This window comes from Malaclemys terrapin, chromosome 20, assembly GCF_027887155.1.
Source record: "Malaclemys terrapin pileata isolate rMalTer1 chromosome 20, rMalTer1.hap1, whole genome shotgun sequence".
In the NCBI taxonomy this organism is placed as follows: Eukaryota; Metazoa; Chordata; order Testudines; family Emydidae; genus Malaclemys; species Malaclemys terrapin.
Window position 1 is genome coordinate 13,315,782 of NC_071524.1, and position 20,573 is coordinate 13,336,354.

Consider the following 20,573-nt stretch of genomic DNA (forward strand, 5'->3'; position numbering starts at 1 on the left):
AGCCGCAGGGGTGCTGGGTTAGAGGCAAATCGCACTTGAATTAAAACCCCTTTGTGGGTCTCTGCGAACCACCCGCCGGGTCCTTCCCAGGCACCTGCCGCGTGAAGATCCAAACACTTCGCCCCCCCTCGGTGAGAGGCTGGCGGGAATGGACTGTCAGAGCGAAAGGGGCTGGGGCTGAAAGCTTTGAGAGCCAGCCCCTGCAGGGGCCAGGCCGAGCTGCGGGTCAGGGCTCAGGGACACTGGGGTTCCCTTTGTGGGGTGGGGTAAATAGCGACCAATTTCTGGGGGAGTCCAGCTGAATTTGCTGCAGATGTCGGGGGCTGGGGGCAGAGGAGGGTTTGACTCTGGAAGTGAGAATTGCTCAGACGTTTAACACGGGAATGGAGGCGACATTCCCTGAGCTGCCCAGGGATTGGCAGGGCCGTCGCCATGGAGCTCGGCTGAGGATTGGCCCCACCCCCTGGATGCTGTCAGACCCTGGGCCTGGCTGTGTGTGGACCCGGGCTGAGCCGACGTGTCCGTTCTGGGCGGGAGCGAGGGGCTAGGCCTGGCCTCTGCCGCAGGAAGCCACCTGGGGGAGGCAGTTGGCTCCAAGGCACCATTAGAAATCTGAGCCCCCTGGGGTGACGGCAGCAGAGCCCAGGGGAGACGGGAGCGTAACCCCAACTCTCAGATCCCTGCTCTCCAGGCCCCAGGAGGCAGCAGGTGGGCAGGAAGCACGAGGCTGCCCCCTGCTGGGGGGCGGAGGTGCTGCTTGGGCAGGCAGAAGCCGCAGGCGGGGTCAGTGATGGGCGCAGGGGCTGCCCCGAGGCTGCAGGGACTCAGGCTTTGAACCTGGGCCACTGGGTGATGACATTGTAGAGGGCGTTCCCGGGGCAGTCGGTCTGGCTCACGTTGCGATGCCCCTTCAGGGTGTAGCTGCTGCTTAGGGAGCCCCTGTTGACGGCGCATTGGATCAGGCTCTTGGCGGCGTTCAGGGCGGCAGCGTTGGGGGCTCTGCCTGCAGGACAGAACAGCCCCGTGTTAATCTCACCCTGGCCCTCGGCCCCTCTCTGCTGCCCAGGGGATGTGACTGTGGCCTGAATAAATAACCCCCCTCTGCCCACGCTCTCCATTGGCCATGTAAGTGTCACTCCCCCCCACCCTTTAGGTAATGCATCCCCCCCGCTCAGCTGCATTTGCTTAGCCAAGGTCCCTCCCCCCCTTTCCTGGCCCTGTGCCCCAGGCAAGGGGAGCTCGACTGTGGCAGAGCCTGGCGGGATGGCGCTGAAGCGAGCTGGGTTAGCCCAGGGGCAGATCTCTCGCTGAATCCCAACCCCCGCCCCCGAGCTCTCAGCTGGGAGGGGGCACATGGTGAGTGCCCAAAGGATTCCCACCATTTGTAAGGCTATTTAAGGCAGGGGAGTGACATCATCAACGCTCGTTCTTCACGGAATCCCGGCCCAGGATGGCTGCTGGAAACACCTTAGAAACAAAGACTGGGGCGGGACCCACGTACTGGAGAAGTTGCCCAGGAAGCTGAATCCCAGCGACTTGGCGCTCCAGTACATGACGTGGGCCCCCACGGTGCTCCAGCCTCTGCCCTCGTAGACGTTGCCGTCCTCGCCGATCAGGAAGCTGCAGGCGGAGCGCAGTGTGAGACCCCGTACAGGCACGTCGGCCGCAGCCTCTCCTCCCCATCGCTCCCGGGAGCTCCCCCAGGGTCGTCGCTGGCCCTGCCCGGGTTTGAACCTGGGACCCTCAGAGCTAGAAGCTCAATCCTCTGCCATGCAGCTAAAGACCCACTGAGGAAAGGGACTGGAATGGGGGGGGAACCTGTATTGCACTGTTTGGCCATTAGATGGCGTTTTGTGTAATGCCCCTTATGGAAGCAGCCCTGGGCCCCACCTGGACACAGCTGGGGGGCGAGGGAGGGCTGTAGCCGGCCCAGATGTGGGGCAGGAGAACAGCGCTGGGACCCGCCGCCCTGCGGGAAATTCCCAGCTGGGTTTCCATCCCCCGACGTCGCCATCTCAAAACATTTCACGGAGCAAAATCTCCGCCCAGGTTTTCGTTGCGGGGCGTCAGGCCGGCCCCACGGAAAGGTGTTGATAACACCGGCATGGGGCAGTGTCAGAGACGAGCAGGGCCCAGGCTGCGCGGCGTCTGTCGACCGAGTTCCTGGCATGGCCCAGGGGCTCCCAGTGGTCCTCCCACCCGTCACCAGCTCCATGACTGCCCCCTTCCCATCCCCTGTTCTTCAGGGACTCCCTCAGCCCCTTCCCAATCTCCCCCTGCCAGGGGCTCTGTGGCCCCCTGTGACGTTATTGACATAAACTGGGACCATATAGATCATTGTTGCAACCAAGGTCCTGTAGTGGCACCCAAATCTTGTATAAAGGGGGTCAAATGGGGTGTCTAGGACAAGGTTATGGTTTACTGGTTATGATTATGCTGTCTATATGTATGTATCAGTTTTGTAGTCGAAGTTATGAATATTGGCTCTATACTGTCTGTATGGCAAACTTATGCTATGCTTCTGGGGGACATCCCAGACAAGCTGAGATTAGCTCTGCCTAGCCTGCTTGATGGACCATTAAGGACCATCAGCTATACAATGGACCCATTGAGAGAAGGCAGATACGCCTTGTACCTCAGCAAAGTATGCAGGGACTGGCCCATGTGACTCCAGACTCGATTTTGCTGTAACTTTCCACAGTAAGAACAAAGAGGTGACCTTACACCTGGAAGAGACTATATAAGGCTGATGCCTGATCTCCATCTTGTCTTCAATCCTGCTTCTTACCTCTGGAGGAACTTTGCTACAAACTGAAGCTCTGAACAAAGGACTGAATGACCCATCCCAGCTGGGGATGTATTCCAGAGACTTGATTTGAACCTGCAGTTTATTCCATCGCTGCTGCAAGCCTGAACCAAGAACTTTGCCATTACTGTATGTAATTGATTCCATTTAACCAATTCTAACTCTCATCTCTATCTTTTTCCTTTTATGAATAAACCTTTAGATTTTAGATTCTAAAGGATTGGCAGTAGCGTGATTTGTGGGTAAGGTCTAACTTATATATTGACCTGGGTCTGGGGCTTGGTCCTTTGGGATCAGGAGAACCTTTTTCTTTTACTGGGGTATTGGTTTTATAACCATTTGTCCCCATAACGTGTGGCACTGGTGGTAATACTGGGAAACTGGAGTGTCTTAGGAGATTGCTTGTGAGACTTGCGGTTAGCCAGTGGGGTGAGACCGAAGTCTTAGTCTGGCTGGTTTGGTTTGCCTTAGAGGTGGAAAAACCCCGGCCTTGGGGCTGTAGCTGCCCTATTTGAGCAATTTGTCCTGAGTTGGCACTCTCAGTTGGGTTCCGCCAGAACCGCATTGTCACAGTGGCGTAGTCGTGCTTGGATCCACAGAACCAGGTCAATTAAGCTTTGGGTCAGAACACCACGCTGTCCAAATTTGAGTTTTGGGATTGAGAGTTTTGTTGGTTAAAGAACTGCTGCAATGGCTGAGCAAAGAGCATATGAGGGACTTGGCAAAAAAGCCCTGGAAAATTTGTGTTCAGAAAAGAGGATATGCTTTAGAAAGAAAGCTACAAAGGAAGAACTGAGAAATCTGTTAATAGCCAGTGATCAGGGGGCAAGAGCACAGCCCTTACCTGAGGCTGCAGAAGATGCAGAAAAAATTAGGATGCAAAGGGTGACAAGTAAACTGCAATTTGAGCATGAACAGAAGCTAGCAGATCTTCGATTGCTGGAGAAGCAAAAAATAGCAGAATTAGAAAGAGAGAGAGAGAAAGAAGCCGATCAAAGAAAGAAGGAGGCTGATGAGAGAGAAGAGAGAGCTCGTAAGGGACGTCTAGAGCTGCTCGCTGCTGAGCAGGAGACTCACAGGATGGAACAGGAGACGGCCAGACTTCAGCTCCAAGTAATGGAAGAGCGGAGAAAGTCATCCCCACCTGGTACTCCAATTCCCCCCCACCATGAGAAAAACTGGGAAAGGATGTGTCCCATTTACAATGATACTGAGGATATAGAGGAGTTTTTGTCTACCTTTGAACGCCTCTGCAATCTGTACCAGATCCCTGAGGGTCAGCGAATGCCTGTCCTGCTGACCAGACTGACTGGAAAAGCCAGGGAGGTGTTTAATGACTTGGGGGAACAAGAAGCCTTAGATTATGAGCGGTTTAAGGATTCTGTGTTAAGGCGGTTCAAGGTTACTCCTGAATCTTACAGAGTTAAGTTTAGAGAGTTTAAAATGTCTAAGGATTGTACTTTTGTAGAATGTGCTCATAAGCTGATGGGTTTTGTTAAAAAGTGGGTTATGGGAGCCAAGGTTCATGGGAGTTTTGAAAAACTGCTGGATTTAATAACTTTGGAACAGTTCTTAGACATTGTGCCGGACAATGTGAGAGCAGCTGTGTGTGACAGGGACCCTGAGTCAGTCCTACGGGCAGCAGAGATTGCGGATGCCCATACCCAAAACAGGGCTCGAGAAGGGTGTAAAACCCCGGGGAAAACTGATCACCATTCTCCCCAGTTCAAGAGGAGGGAAGGATTTAAAAATAAACCTGACTCTTCTAAAGGAGTTCAAGGGGGTCCGGGGGGTAGGAACTCACATCCCAGGACGGAACAGGTTACATGCTATCACTGTGGTATGCTGGGCCACATGAGACCAGACTGCCCGACACTGAAGGGCAGCCCAAAACCAGCAACCCCAAATGCCACGGCCAATGCTAACCCTGTTGTTGTAAACTCACAGGCAAGCCACACAGAGCCCAGCATTGGTGCCCTGTGTGCAAATGCTGTTTCTGTGGTCTCGGAAGAATCTGACCTTAAAACTCACATTAGAGCTAAATATGGGGGAAATAATGCAGAGTTTATTAGCAGTGCAGAAGTAAATGGAGTGAGGTGTATGGCATGGAGGGACACCGCAGCAGATATTACTCTGGTTAAAGCAAGTCTGGTCAGGAAGGAAGATTATTTGCCAGGTGAAGATGTAACTGTTGTAGCCTTATCTAAGTATTTTGTCAGGGTGCCTTTGGCTAAAATCCACCTGAAATGGAAGGGATTGGAGGGCACCATGGTTGTGGGAGTAAAAGACATAATCCCTAAGGATATTATGATTGGAAATGATATTAAAGCTATGGTCAGTCAAGTTAATACAAACCAGGCACAAGAGAGGATTGATCCTAAGGTTGTGCCTATGGAGGGTTTCTCCAAAAGTTTGTCTTTGGAAAGTAGCTGTTTGGCTGTGAATGGAGTTTCTGAATATCTATCTAATGTCTCAGAAGTAAATCTGGAATTAGATCAAGCGAAGGGAGAGGAGAACAAGGAGATTTTGGATGAGCCTAGGCAGTCTTGTGAGCTGATGGCTTTATCTAGTCAGCAGTTTGGGAAGGCAAGGAGAGTGGAAGATGAGTGTCCCTATACCTTGTCTGTTTCCTGTGCGAAGAATAGTGACAGTGAAGGAAATGTGCCTGTGTCTGTCAGGGGTATTGACTTGCCTATGGAGGAAGCTACCCCAGTCTCCAAGCAGTTGTCTGTGAACAGCCCTGTGTGCTGGGACAAGGGAAATGAAATCCCAAACTATATGTCCAGTAAAGAAAAATGCTCTTTTTTGTCTGTGGAGCAGACAGAAGGTGCCTTTCGGCCTATGATGGTTGAGAGTAATTTAGTTGTCTCAGAGTTGGTTCTGGATTCAACTAAAGCCCAGGAAGGGAATGGTCCTAAGTTTGCATCTGCTGGGGAGAATGGCACCGTAGCTAGGTTGCATCCAGTTAGTGTCTTAGCAAAATCCCAGAGACCAGACAATTCTGATGCTTGTATTGGGCCTGTTGCTCATGTGTGGTTGGAGAAGGGTGTAACAACTCTGTCTGATCCGGGTGATACCCTAGCCAGGGCACAAGGAGAGCAGAAAGGTAATTTGGTTGTGTTACCTACGGACAGTTTAACAACTTGTAGCAAAAAGGAAAAAATTCCTAAGCTGGTGTGTGGCAAAGAGAAGGGAAGTATTTCTAACCTTTTAACTAGGAAGCCTATGGGTTCACCTGAAAGGGGATTGTGTAGAGATCTGCCTGATGGGCCAGAGGTGATCCTGAATGTAAGTAAGACCCAGACAGAGTCTGTTGTTGCTCAGGAAAGTGTGCCTTTAGAGCAAGCCCTAGGTGAAGAGGGTAAGGGCGGAATTTCTGTGAGGGGTGAATTGCTGCTTAGAAAAGCTCCTGGAGAAAGGAATCCTCATGGTACTCGGTGGAAGCAGTTCCCTGCAACTGAAGGGTGTGAGAGTGATTTAATCAAGGAAGTTTCAGTTCCTAGCAGCCAAAAATTGTCTGTTGTGAATGGATCCTCTGACTTTCCTTTTAAAAGATCCAGTGTGGGTAGCTTTGAGAAGGTCTCAGAGGAAGTAAAAGTTGTTAAGGAATTGAGGCATCCCTATAACCGAGTGGCTGTGTGGGGCCAACTTGTTGGGGAGACAATGGTGTTGGAACAGGAATGTCTCCTTTCTGATTCTTTAAATGAGCAGTTTGTGCTTCAGGGTTTGAGGACAGATTTGGTTACTGATGTGTCAGAGCAGAGCAGTTCTATGGCTAAATGCTTGAGGATGCGGGGGAGAGCAAGCAAACTCTCACCCGCAGACTCTTTGGATTTGTGTGGTATCTCTTTAAGACAGAGTCCAGCCTTGGAGATGATAGCAGTTACGAATATGAAAACTGGTGGACTGGCTCTGGTCTGGGGTAGTGCAAATTACTTGCCTGGCTGGGAAAGGAAGGACTTGCTAATAGCTGTTAGCACAGAGGGCCCACCCCATCAGCCAGTGAATTCTGTTAAGCAAGAGAAATCGGGGTTTGATCCTGCAGGACAAGGAGGAAAGAGAACGCTGAATTTTGCAAAGGGAAGCCACAGGTTAACCCTAAAATGCCCCAACTCCAATGGTATTGAGCCAAAGGTGTGGCATGACAAACATGACTGTAGATGGACACTTGCAATGAACTTGTTGTTATTGCTAAATTTTGTAATTAACAATGTGCCTAATCTTTTGGAGAATCCCTGGGACATGTTAAAAGGAATACATGAAAACACACGTTATGTTAAAAGGCCTTGTTACACTGGGGTTTCACAGGTAATGCCTATAAACAATATGGGAACTTTTCACAGGGGAAAAGACATTCCAGACCTAATGTGCTGTATGAAAAGGAAGACTGAGGCACACTACCATATTGCTTTCATGGCTAAATGCCAAGATTCCTGGACTATGAAGAACATTAATATCTGCATTTATTCGATGTTAATTGGGTTCCAAACATTTGCCCGAGCTTGTATGGATAAAGTAGCAGTCTTCTTTAGCTCTTGGCAAGATCACATGGCACATACAGGAACCATGCTGCCAGAGCAGATCCAATCCACTATTGTTCTAACTAAGTGTTACCTTGAGTTTGTAAAGAGGTTCAATCATGTGGTTGAACATGATTTTGATAAACCATTTCTGTTATACACTGGTACGGCTTCTAACCCAATACTAGCTGTAGTGAGACAGAACCCAGGATGGGGAGCTCTTGGGATGCAGTCAGTGATGTTTGTGTCATCCCTTCCTGCATCAATTTTGCGTTGGGGGTGTGACGTTATTGACATAAACTGGGACCATATAGATCATTGTTGCAACCAAGGTCCTGTAGTGGCACCCAAATCTTGTATAAAGGGGGTCAAATGGGGTGTCTAGGACAAGGTTATGGTTTACTGGTTATGATTATGCTGTCTATATGTATGTATCAGTTTTGTAGTCGAAGTTATGAATATTGGCTCTATACTGTCTGTATGGCAAACTTATGCTATGCTTCTGGGGGACATCCCAGACAAGCTGAGATTAGCTCTGCCTAGCCTGCTTGATGGACCATTAAGGACCATCAGCTATACAATGGACCCATTGAGAGAAGGCAGATACGCCTTGTACCTCAGCAAAGTATGCAGGGACTGGCCCATGTGACTCCAGACTCGATTTTGCTGTAATTTTCCACAGTAAGAACAAAGAGGTGACCTTACACCTGGAAGAGACTATATAAGGCTGATGCCTGATCTCCATCTTGTCTTCAATCCTGCTTCTTACCTCTGGAGGGACTTTGCTACAAACTGAAGCTCTGAACAAAGGACTGAATGACCCATCCCAGCTGGGGATGTATTCCAGAGACTTGATTTGAACCTGCAGTTTATTCCATCGCTGCTGCAAGCCTGAACCAAGAACTGTGCCATTACTGTATGTAATTGATTCCATTTAACCAATTCTAACTCTCATCTCTATCTTTTTCCTTTTATGAATAAACCTTTAGATTTTAGATTCTAAAGGATTGGCAGTAGCGTGATTTGTGGGTAAGGTCTAACTTATATATTGACCTGGGTCTGGGGCTTGGTCCTTTGGGATCAGGAGAACCTTTTTCTTTTACTGGGGTATTGGTTTTATAACCATTTGTCCCCATAACGTGTGGCACTGGTGGTAATACTGGGAAACTGGAGTGTCTTAGGAGATTGCTTGTGAGACTTGCGGTTAGCCAGTGGGGTGAGACCGAAGTCTTAGTCTGGCTGGTTTGGTTTGCCTTAGAGGTGGAAAAACCCCGGCCTTGGGGCTGTAGCTGCCCTATTTGAGCAATTTGTCCTGAGTTGGCACTCTCAGTTGGGTTCCGCCAGAACCGCATTGTCACACCCCCGTCCCCCTCCAGGGCAGGCAGGGCTCGCAGTGCTGGGAGGGCTGGGGGTGCAAACACATCTCTGCACCTACCACGTTTTCCACCTGCCCCCCTCCCCCAGTGACTCATGGGGGGGCAGGACTTGGGGGAGGGTCTGGAGCCACAGCCCAGCCTGGTCCCGTGTTCCAGCCCCCCTGGGTCCCGGCCTGGGGGAGGGGCAGGAGCATGTGCGGCAGTTGCTGGGGTGGGGCGAGGGATGGGACAGGGCACCAGCACTTGGGCAGGGCATGGCGGGGGGGGCACATGGAGGGCCAACTGCTGAGGAACTGCCTGAGAAACAGGATCAGGAACTACTGGGTTGGCCCTTCCCAGCCTAAATCCAGTTCCCGCACTTCCAAGTCTCAGCACCTCCCCTGGCTCCCCATCATCCCTCAGCCCCCCCTTCACAGGGTGCTTCCCCCCCCCCGATGGAAGGGAGGGTCTGTATAACCCCCATTTCACCCCTCCTGCCCCCCATGGCCTCCTAGGGGCATATGCCCCTCAGCTCTGTGGAGGCCCCCGCCCCACCCTGCCGTACTCACTTGTAGCCGATGTCGGGCCAGCGCCGGGTGTCCATGTGGTAGTTCTGGATGCCCCTGACCTGCCGGCTGCAGGAGGCCTGTGAGGTGCAGGGATTCCCTGCCGTGTGGTGGATGATGACGTAGGGCACTGGGGTCCTCATAGGGACCCTGCTTCTTGGGGGCTGGGCCCCCCACTGTCGGCGTGAGATGATGCGGGGGCAGCCTGTGCCATGCGGGGGAGGGGAGAAAGGGCTGGGTTAATGTGGCTGCCCCCCACCTGCCCCAGCCCACGCAGCAGGATCGGGCCCAGGGCTGGTGCTCTGAGTGGGGCTGCGGCAATGGGGTTGGGGGACAGGCCAGCAAAGGCCCAGCACGGCGCAGGGAGGACACGCAGCCCTGCGTTAAATGTGACAGGACTGGAGACAGGCCTGGCCGGGAGCCTGCTCGCCGTGCAGCAGCACCCGCCCCGGCAGCAAAGGGGTGAACGGGGAGCCAGGCCGGGCTGGAGGGAGGCCAAACAAGGGCTGGACTGGAGATGGCAGGTGGGGCTGGTGCTCTGAACTCACCCTGGGCTGGGGAAGCTCCCACCCAGGGTGTTTGGCTCAGAACCCGTCTGTCTCCTCTGCCCCCTCCGGTCACTTGTATTCTCCACTGCCGGGCTCCGCTGCCCAGCAGCCTTTCCGCTCTCTCTGCATCCGGGAGGCCCCTGATCCTTCAGGTCTCCCACTGCTGACCCCCCTGCCCCTCTGCCAGGAACTTCCGAGTCGGGGTGACCAGGATGGAGCCCAGTGCCCCAGAAACTGGAAGGTCAGAGCATCCGACCCTGAGAAAAGGCTCATTGGGCACAATCGGCCTGTGGAACTCGCTGCCACTGGCTGTCACTGGGCCACGAGCAGGATCCAGCAACGGATCAGAGGTTTCTATGGAGAACGAGAACAGCCAGCGTGGGACTGGACGGGCTCCCGCCCCAGGGCTGGGGGCCATTAACTGATGGGAACAGAAAGGAAATTGCCCTGTAGCCGGGTTATTCCATCATGGGCCACTAGGGGGTGTCAGTCACCTCCCTCTGGAGCATCTGGCACTGGCCACTGCTGGAGCCGGGACACCGGGGTAGATGGGCCCTGCTCTGATCCAGGGGCGATTTCTTGGCTGCAGGGACATTCCCAGAACGAATCCTGCTGACGGGGCCTTGGTGGGAGCTGGGGGACCAGCTAGTGTTGTTACTGCTCCCCCCCACCCCCACCTCTGCCCCTGCTCTCCCCCTCCCCAGCCCCCTTTCCCCTGCCCTCCCCACAGAGCCTCAGCTCACTGCCCCTCTGCATGCTGGGAGCTGGCCCTTTCTGGCTCTTGGTTGCACCAGGGCAGTTCGGGTTGAGCTGGGCTGGCAGGGGACACGGCCTGGGCGGGAGGTGTGCGACCTGGGATCGGCTCCCCTTGGGCAGGGCCAGGGGTCTTGTCCCTTGGGCCGATGAACACTAGGGCTCTGGGAACGGGCGGCAGGGGACGACCCAGCCCTGCCTCATGGAGGGATGGGCTGGACTGAAGCCGAGGGGCATCTCTAGCTCTGCAGGGACAGGTCCACCCCCAGGTGCCAGGCCAGGGGCTGCGGTTGGTTAAGATGAAGCCGAGCTCGTGCAGCAGGGCTCGGGGGTCTGTAGCAGCACCAGGGCCGACAGACTGCGTCCGAGTGGGAGGGAGCGATTCTGGCCTGGCAGCGCGATCCCGGGGGCAGAACCTTCATCCCAACCTGGGCAAGGCTGGGCACAGAGCACAGCCCGGCCTGGAGAGCTGGGGAACGCCACAGCAGGGGGACAGCACATCAGCCACCGTCCGTGCCACCATTTCCTGCTCCGACCGATCCAAAAACGCTGTGTGCCCCGGCTCCCGCTGCAGTAAGGCAAGGCCTATAGGTCCCAACCAACATCAGTCCCGCATTGGGCCGGGCGCTGCCCAGACACATAGTGACCCAGGTCAGGGCCCTGTCACGCTGGGTGCTGCCCAGACACACAGTGATCGAGATCAGGGCCCCGTCAGGCCACACGCTGCCCAAACACATAGTGACCAAGGTCAGGGCCCCGTCGCGCCGGGCGCTGCACAGACACACAGTGACTGAGGTCAGCACTAAGAGCAGACAAGGCAGGATGTGAATTCAGCAGACCTCAATGCTACTTATAAAGACAGACCAGAGCACGGTCGTCTGGTGACAAAGACCCTCGGCCAGGTTCATTGCCCTGAAGGCACAGTCCTAGTGCCCTGGCTCCATGGTTACAGGTTCACTAACACGAGTGCCCCGTGGCAAGGAGCGGGTCAGTCAGCGACGGGAGTCACCGCTGTCCACTGGGCCACACACAGACTGACGGTGAGGTACCCGAGAGCAATAGACTGAGACAAGCAGCTTCCGTCCCACCTTCCGTGTGTCACCACATTCACCTGTCACCTCCCCTGGGTCCTGAGATGTTGGACAAAACACCCCCTGTTTATTATTTTCTCCAACCATCTTATTTTGCACTAAATTGAATGTATTTGTACCACCTACGCTATATTTACATAAATCTCTAGTGCCTAGGACACTAGTGACAACGTTGCCGAGTACGTGAACTGCACAGCAAACCTGTCAGCATTTGCTCTAACCCATGGGCTGACTTTGGTTCACAGCCTCTGGTTCAGGCCTCAAATCTTGCCCCAGGCCCAGTGCTCCAGGCTCTCTGTGCTACCCCGGTCGCTGCACAGACACACGGTGCCCGAGATCGGGGGCAGGGAAGGGATCTGAGCCCACAGCTCCCACCTAGTGGTCAGGCGAGGGCATGACAGGCGCTCTCTGTCCTGGTGCCTCCTGTTGGTAGCCGCTCCCACCCTGTGCTGTCTGTCCCCTCCTGTCTCGCCGTCACGCCAGGCGCTGCCCAGACACACAGTGACCGAGATCAGGGCCCTGATGGGCTGGGGTGCGGGAGGGGGTGTGGGGTGCGGGAGGGAGCTCAGGGCATGTGCAGGGGTCTGGGGTGTGGACTCCGAGAGGGAGTTTCGGTGCAGGAGGGAGCTCAGGGCAGGGGTTTGGGGCATGGGAGGGGGTTCGGAGTGCGGGCTCTGGCTGGCGCTTACCTCAGGCGGCACCCGAGAAGCTGCCAGCATTTCCCTCTGTCTCCTAGGCGGCGGTGTGGCCAGGCGGCTCTGCGCGCTGCCGTTGCTCTGCCGGTGCTGCCCCCCTGCAGTTCCCAGCCAATGGGAGATGTGGAGCCAGAGCTGGGGGTCAGGGGAGTAGCATGCCGAGCTCCCGTGAACACCCCTAAGCCTAGGAGCCAGAGGGAGATGCCAGCAGCTTCCTTGGACCTGAAGAGGCAACTGAACTTTTAACCGGAGTGGCCAGGATCCCTTTTCAACCCGCCGTTGCCATCAAAAACCGAACACCTGGCAACCCTAGCGCCAGGCGCTGTTATCCTCATGGCACAGCGGGGGGGGGGGGAGGGGGCTGTAGCCGTCCCAGGCTAGGTGATGGCCGGAGCTCCGTGTAGCTGAGGAAGGGACAATGATGGTGTCACCGCTCAGGGCAACTGCATCGGTCCTGCCCCTCCGTGGGCCGGCCAGGGCACTAGAGTTGCCAATTTTGGCTGGACGTATTCCTGGAGATTTAATCACATGACATAATCTTTAATTAAAGAGTCATCTTTAATTCCTGGAGATTCCAGGCCAATTCTGGAGAGTTGGCAAACCTAAAGGGCACCCGCCCTGGGCTCCTGGCATGCCAGGCACTACCTCTCGTGGGCAGGGACCCGCCTCGCTCTCCCTCCTGCCGGGTGCTCCAGGCTGCCCGGTTTCCTGTTGGCACTGTGCTGTCCCCAGCAAGTCAGACTGGCCGAGCCGGTTGCTTTCCCACCCCCTCAGAGGCTACAAGCCCTGTGAGCCCCACAGCTCCGGCCCTGCCCAGCTCCCCCCAAGCAGCACCTGGGTGCTTACGGTGCCAGCACTGCCGAGAACATGCATTAAACCAATCAGTGAACCCACCTGCTAATGAGCTTTCCGGGATCCCCCTTCTCCTGGCCAGCTGTTCATGGGCATTTCTCTCACCCAGTCCCGTGCAGCCTGGAGCTAACTGCGGGGTCCGATCCCCCCATCTGCTTTCGGAGCCCTAATAGCACCCCCCAAAGCACAGAAGAGGGGTTACCTGGCAACACCCACAGCCAGCCCCCGACCCTTCCCGGGGCTGCCAGAGATCTGGGCTGTCGCAGAGCGAAGGGTTCGGCATTGGCAAAATCAACCCACATTTCACCCCCGAGGGGTGTTTGACGGGGCATCGCGACGTGGGATTAACGACACTTTGCGCAGTGCCAGGATCTCTCCATCCAGTGCGTGTCTCCCCATAGCTCCCACCTGCTGCTCCTGGGCGCCGATGGACAGTTTACAATCTTAATAGGCAGGACAGATTATTACCCTTCTTTTACCAATGCACACCGGAGACACCTGAGACACAGGGGAGATTAAGTATCAGGGGGTAGACATGTTAGTCTGTATCTACAAAAACAACGAGTCTGGTGGCACCTTAAAGACTAACAGATTTATTTGGGCATAAAACCTCACTTCTTCAGATGTATCTGAAGCTTATGGCCAAATAAATCTGTTAGTCTTTAAGGTGCCACCGGACTCCTTGTTGTTTTTTTAGGGGAGATTAAGTTACTCAAACAAGGAGTACATTTCAGAGCCAGGAAATTGACCCCAGCTCTCCTGAGCTAGGTGGATTGATACAATTCAATGTGATTTCAATCAACAATTTTATTCCTGGTTTAAATCATCTGGGAGAAAAACCTGGTTTGAATCATTGATTTTAATCTTGTTTTGCATTAGTATCTTTGAGCTATTTTCCTAAAAAAAGGGTTGATTTTCATTGCTTGGTAAGCATTAAACATGTTGATTTGCAACTAAATATAGCCTTTATATTACATTTTGTACCTTTTGTCATAACCAGGACACGTTATATCTATATGCATTTATTCAAACAATTATATAGCTGGATAAACATTTATTCAGATTCTTAATTTACATTACGGCAAATGACTCATTTCTTATTAATTAGATGTTTTTTTTTTTTTTACAAGCTGCGTTTGGATGCAAATTGGAATTCAATTACAAAAGCACAAAAAACAGCATCTTAAAATGGTTTTCCATTAGTGAAATAAAACATCATTAAGTGGGCTGGTTGTACATACACCCTGGGCTGTCTCTCACAATGCTTTGCTAATGACAAGCAGCAAACCCCTCCATGGGTTGTGATCACTCAGCCAACAGCATACAGACATACACCCAGCTAAATTGCATGAATGCTCCCAGAGCCTCGCATGAATTAAACAGAAGGAGACACCAGCAAAACCCCGCAGCCTTGCACCCCAGAAACGTACCGTCTTATGCTGCTCACGACCATCTCTTGAACAACACAAGCTCATTAATTAGTTTGCCACTTCGTGAAAGGATAGCGGCCACGCACCTGCTTTTGTAATCTGAGCGCAGATTCCCCAACCACTTTAGACAAACTCACTGGTAAGAATAAAACATTAAAAAAAGTTTATTAACGACAGAAAGAGAGATTTTAAGTGCTTATAATTGGTAGGCATAAAGGTCAGAGATAGTTACCTAAGAAAATAGAAAGCAAACACACATTCTAAATCCTAAACTTTCAGACTAAGCAAGATTTGAATCAAACAGCTTTTCTCGATGCCGGCAGGTCACAACCGCTGGGAGTGGAGCGCGGTGGAGGGAAAGGGGAGTGAGGTGTTACAGGGACATTTGTTTGTCAGCCTCTCACACCACGAGGTGAGAAACTGAGGCAAAGGACACACGACCCAACATGCTCTGGGGTAGGTGCTTTGCTCACGGGCATATGCTTGAGAATCCTGCTTGTGGCATTTCCCCAAATGAATGCCAGGTTCCTTCCCCCTTTTTAGTCAAAGTCTTTTCCTACCTAGACTCGGTGCTTGCGAGAGGGGAAGTTAGGGTGACCAGATGTCCCAATTTTATAGGGACAGTCCTGATTTTTGGGTCTTTTTCTTATATAGGCTCCTATTACCCCTACTCCCTGTCCTGATTTTTCACACTTGCTGTCTGGTCACCCTAGGGGAAGTGTTGCCCCGGCGTGGTGTGTAATTTTCCCAGATTACTGGATGGGGGCTCAAGACAAGTCTGTGTTGGGCTGTTAAGAGGAGCGGTTAGATCTTGTTGCTGTCGACTCCACCTGGCAGAAGGGTTACAAATCGGAAGAGAAAAACAAGCTTTCCTACGTGCTCTGCTCCCAACCAGCTTCTTCACTTGGACAGAGCGAGTCATTGAACTGAACTAGCTGAATACACTGGAATGAGAAACACATTCTCTCTGCACCTGCGACTGCTGGCAGACGCGGAGCCTTCCACAACCTCTGGCTACGGGTGCTTAGCCAGCGACTTCCCCCAGGTCACTGGCTTGACTTTCTGCAAAACGTCATCAGCAAACCCGTCCGGCTTGCCTAGAATTCTTTTAGTGATCATCAGGTAAGCCTTAGCAAGTGTCATCATTTCAAATTTACATTCAGACGGGTTTATTTTTTAAAAGAAACATGTCTTGAATTTATATTAAACGAATCCTATTTAAATCAAAAATCGGATTGAATAAATACAGAAATAAATAAAAATCATGAGTTCTTCTCCACCCTGCTACTGAGTCTGAACTCACCCGTCCCCAGAACAACTTTCCTTTATGTTCCTCGAGCTGAGATTCTCAGAATCCCCCTCCTCCCGGAGCTGAGACTTTCCGAAATATGCCCAAATACGCCCAGAAATACACCCAACCGAGAATTGGCCACACCAGAAGGTTCCTGATTTTCCCCATTTAAAAAAAAAACAAAAAACTCTAGTTCTTGATTTTTCCCTTTAGATTTTTCAACTTCCCAGCCCCACAAAAATAAGCAGACCAAAAAAATGACCCTGTCAACATTATTTTTCATTTTTCAGGTTGGAGGGGTGTGGTTTGCATTGTCAATTTTGAATGGTCTTCTTAGTCACACGGGGACAAAAAGTTTTCCAAAGAGCTGCAGGCCAGACTTTCAAATGCTCAGCGCCCAGGAGGCAAGCAGTATATCAACAAGGGGGCAGGCTTCCCCCCTCCCCCAAATAAAAAATAAAGAGATAATTTTCGAGACGCTGACTGAGTCTAATTGTGTGGATTACAGACCTTATCAGCCATAACCGACCAGGTGAACAAAAAACCAAAGTCTTTTTTCAGGACAAATGCTGATAGATCGGCAGGATCAAAGTTAGTTTTGCATTCCCATTGTGTGATGAATACATGTGATAAAATTTCAAGCTATCATTTTAAATTCTCAGGTGGTTCCTGGTCCTGCTGGCAGGCTAAAGGAGTCTGTAGGGCAGCGTGCAATCTGATGCAGAATGCAGAGAGCCAGCTTAGAGTTAGGTGGGGTGAGTTCGGCCTCGCTTCATCAGGGAGCAGCCTGCTTTGTCTCCTCTGGTTTTGGTTCCTGATTGTCAGGGTTCTGGGTTTTAGGAAATAAAGTCGTGTTATGTTGCAACTTTCCAGCAAGAGCATTGCATGTTTTTTTCTAACTTCTCTGGGCGTACGCCATGATCTGGAGGTCATAGTGGACCACAAGCTAATATGAATCAACAGTGTAACACTGTTGCAAAAAAAGCGAACATGATTCTGGGATGTATTAGCGGGAGTGCTGTAAGGAAGACACAAGAAGTAATTCTTTCGCTCTACTCCGCGCTGATTAGGCCTCAACTGGAGTATTGTGTCCAGTTCTGGGCGCCACATTTCAGGAAGGATATAGACAAATTGGAGAAAGTCCAGAGAAGAGTGACAAAATTTATTAAAGGTCTAGAAAACATGACCTATGAAGGAAGATTGAAAAAAATGGGTTTGTTTAGTCTGGAAAAGAGAAGACTGAGAGGGGACATAATAACCGTTTTCAAGTACATAAAAGGTTGTTACAAGGAGGAGGGAGAAAAATTGTCCTTCTTAACCTCGGAGGACAGGACAAGAAGCAATGAGCTTATTTGCAGCAAGGGCGGTTTAGGTTGGACATTAGGAAAAACTTCCTGTCAGGGTGGTTAAGCACTGGAATAAATTGCCTGGGGAGGTTGTGGAATCTCCGTCACTGGGGATTTTTAAGAGCAGGTTGGACAAACACCTGTCAGGGATGGTCTAGATAATACTTAGTCCTGCCATGAGTGCAGGGGACTGGACTAGATGACCTCTCGAGGTCCCTTCCAGCCCTATGATGCTATAACTCATGGCTTAGGGTTTAACAGTTGTCCTCAAACACAAGGGCTTCTCTGGGGGAGGAAATTCAAAAGGGGCACTGACATCAGCTTTCTGACAGGGGAAGATACTAACAAGATGGGGCTTTTACTGGGGCTTGACGGGCTGCAGCCGATCGATTCTAAAACGTCAGGGGACGTTCTTGTCATCGAGAGGCGGCACCCAATAGATTCTGGCGAAAACCAGAAGTCCGATTTTCACTCAGGCCAGCTCAAAAAGTTCAGTCGACCCAGCAGATTTTTCACACCCCCGCCCCCCCGAGGAATGTAATTATGCCGACCTAGCTCCTGGAGTAGACAGCACCACCGACCCAGCTAGCGCCTCTCGGGGAGGTGGACTAACCGCGGTGAATGATGTGCCACAGTGGCGCAGCTGTAGTGTTTTAACTGCAGATGTAGCCTGTGATTAGCCAATATCCTGCTCTCTCAGGGGGTGGATGCCACCCACTCCCCAGGTGGGGCCCTGTGTAACTCACCGTTTCACGAAAGCGTGAAAAGGCCCCCGAGCGATGCGACCGCTTCAATATTTTGCTTTTTAAAGGAAAACGTCCAGGACAAAGTCTTTAATTCAAAAAAATAATCGCTGTCGTAGCTAGTCAATTTCAAGGACAGACGGACCCTTCCCACGAAATCGAGTCCATTTCAAGGACCTTACTTGTAACCGTCCTCCTGTCCTTGAGACTGGCTCCATTTAGTTGTAAAATCCATTCCCTGCAATCTCTGCGAAATTCAACAGCCTGCCGGTTACGTGGTCATGAATTTTCTAACCATCAATGACTCAATCATGAGTTCCCAGAGCTCAGTCCATAAATAACAGCGAAAGTGAACATTTATTACACCCCCTGGGAGGGAGGGCAGAACGATGGTCCCTAGTGCACAGCTGGGAAACTGAGGTACAGACAGGCCAACGTCACACAGTGCAGCTATAGCAGAACCGAGGTTTGAGCCTGCCCTTCCTGAGTGTCCAGCTAGGCCCCTAACCACTTGGCCACACTGCTAGCGAGGGGCTGCTTGTGATTAGCTGTGACATATTTCACTCTGTTCCTCATTCCCACATATCTATGGGGCGTCACCATGCCGGAGAGCCAGATGCTCCCTAGAAGTGGGAGAGGTCACCAGCGCGCAACCCGTGACCCTGCCCCCTGTTCTGCCCCTTCCCCCCTAGGTTCCACCCTTGCTGCTCCTCTTCCCCGAGGCCCCACCCTGCCCCGCCCCTTCCCCTAAAGCCCCGCCCCTTCCCCTGAGGCGTTGCTCTCACTCCGCCCCTTCCCCCAAGGCCACACCCCCACCTGCTCCTCTCTTGCCCCTTCCTCCCCATGGCTCACCCTTAAGGCAGGTAGAGGGTGGCGTGTGTGGAAGGGGAATATGAACTTGTGGTCACTGCACCCGTCTCAGCTACGGAGGCTGGAATTTACAGCAGACAAGGCCCTCCCCTTCTGCTCCCCAGGCCCCAGCGGTACCCCTTCTTTTGTGTTCATGTTGGCGGTAGCTCTGTGGTAGCTGCCTCGCGCCATGGGTCTGGAGCACGACGGGACCCACATCTCAACGTGGCGTCTCTCCGCGCTACCCCAGTTGGAATAAGCAGCACGGTGAGCCGAAGACGGGCCCGGGACAGCTCAGCTGTGACTAGCGAGCGCCGGAGTGGTGCAATTATACCTCATTTCCCATTGAACGACCAACGTGTCACCTCGAGCGGCTTCTCTGCTTTTCGCCCGCCCCCCCCACCCAGCTCGCTGAGCGCAGCAATTAACATTTAAACCTGCCTGTCTGTCTCACGATAATCAACCCATCGCAGCCGCCGCAGCACCAGGGCCCTTCGCCGGGCTGGATGAAGTGCAATTTCAATCACCGTTCATCCTCCAAGGGCCCTTCGCCATCATTACCGAAGGCATTTTTAATGCCATCTTGAAAGGATTTTGCTAAAAGAGCCATGGGGGGGGGGGGGGGGGGAATTGCGACTACAGCATGTGCCTCTTGAAAAAGTTTTGCAGCATTGCATGCTGGGACTTCTGCTAACTCCGAGCTGCGGATTGACGGTGTTCCAGGACCAACCGAATCGAACAGCAGCTCGAGGGACGTGATCGTTCCCCTCTATTCGGCATTGGTGAGGCCTCATCTGGAGTACTGTGTCCAGTTTTGGGCCCCACACTACAAGAAGGATGTGGAAAAATTGGAAAGAGTCCAGCGGAGGGCAACAAAAATGATTAGGGGTCTGGAGCACATGACTTATGAGGAGAGGCTGAGGGAACTGGGATTATTTAGTCTGCAGAAGAGTGAGGGGGGATTTGATAGCAGCCTTCAATTACCTGAAGGGGGGTTCCAAAGAGGATGGATCTAGACTGTTCTCAGTGGTAGCAGATGACAGAACAAGGAGTAATGGTCTCACGTTGCAGTGGGGGCGGTTTAGGTTGGATATTAGGAAACACTATTTCACTAGGAGGGTGGTGAAACACTTGGAATGGGTTCCCTAGGGAGGTGGTGGAATCTCCTTCCTTGGAGGTTTTTAAGGCCCGGCTTGACAAAGCCCTGGCTGGGATGATTTCGTTGAGGATTGGTCCTGCTTAGAGCAGGGGGTTGGACTAGAACCTCCTGAGGTCTCTTCCAACCCTGATATTCTATGAATGGATCTGAATGGCTTTTAGAGTGCGGCTCAAGTCGCTGCTTTAAGTCAAGCTTATTTTAAAAGTCACAGTGGCTGCCTGTGCTACCCTCCATCCCATCAGCACCTGGGTTTAATGACAATAGGACTTGAGCTCAAGTTACCCCAGTTTAGATCCCGGGTTTCCAGCCGCTCAAAGTGCCGGGCACAGTCTGATCCCAGCTTCTCACTTAGCTCATTCCTAAATCCAGCCCAGGTGAGCAAGAGAAACCAGAAGAAAACCCATCTCTGTAGCCCAGGGCTTTGCAAAGGAGAATAACGGGGCAGATTGTACCAAGAAGAGATGGGAATAAATCTTACAACGCCCCAGGAAGATAGCATCGCCTGCAACACAGAGCCCCCTGCTGGCTGAAGCATTGGGGTCTGCACTGTCTCAGAGACGAGAGCGCCC

At 52.3% G+C, this 20,573-nt stretch overlaps 1 protein-coding gene across 1 annotated transcript; it reads right to left on the minus strand.

Moving 5' to 3' along the window:
- Window positions 1-28: 28 nt before the first annotated feature.
- Window positions 29-14,242, minus strand: LOC128826464 (peptidoglycan recognition protein 1-like). The gene is made up of 4 exons (XM_054009755.1): window positions 12,329-14,242; window positions 9,251-9,452; window positions 1,502-1,620; window positions 29-1,003 (listed from the first exon to the last, which is right to left on the minus strand). Exons 2-4 carry the CDS (start codon window positions 9,388-9,390, stop codon window positions 825-827), a joined length of 438 nt encoding a protein of 145 aa, XP_053865730.1. The 5' UTR covers window positions 9,391-9,452; window positions 12,329-14,242; the 3' UTR covers window positions 29-824.
- Between the last annotated feature and the right edge of the window lie 6,331 nt (window positions 14,243-20,573).

Bases quoted from the DNA above. Each gene is read 5' to 3' on its own strand.
- LOC128826464 (XM_054009755.1), bottom strand. From the start codon at position 9,390: ATGAGGACCCCAGTGCCCTACGTCATCATCCACCACACGGCAGGGAAT. The intron at 1,621-9,250 runs GTGAGTACGGCA...CTCCGCCTGCAG, and splicing joins TGGCCCGACATCGGCTACAA to CTTCCTGATCGGCGAGGACG. The intron at 1,004-1,501 runs GTACGTGGGTCC...TCTGTCCTGCAG, and splicing joins CTTCCTGGGCAACTTCTCCA to GCAGAGCCCCCAACGCTGCC.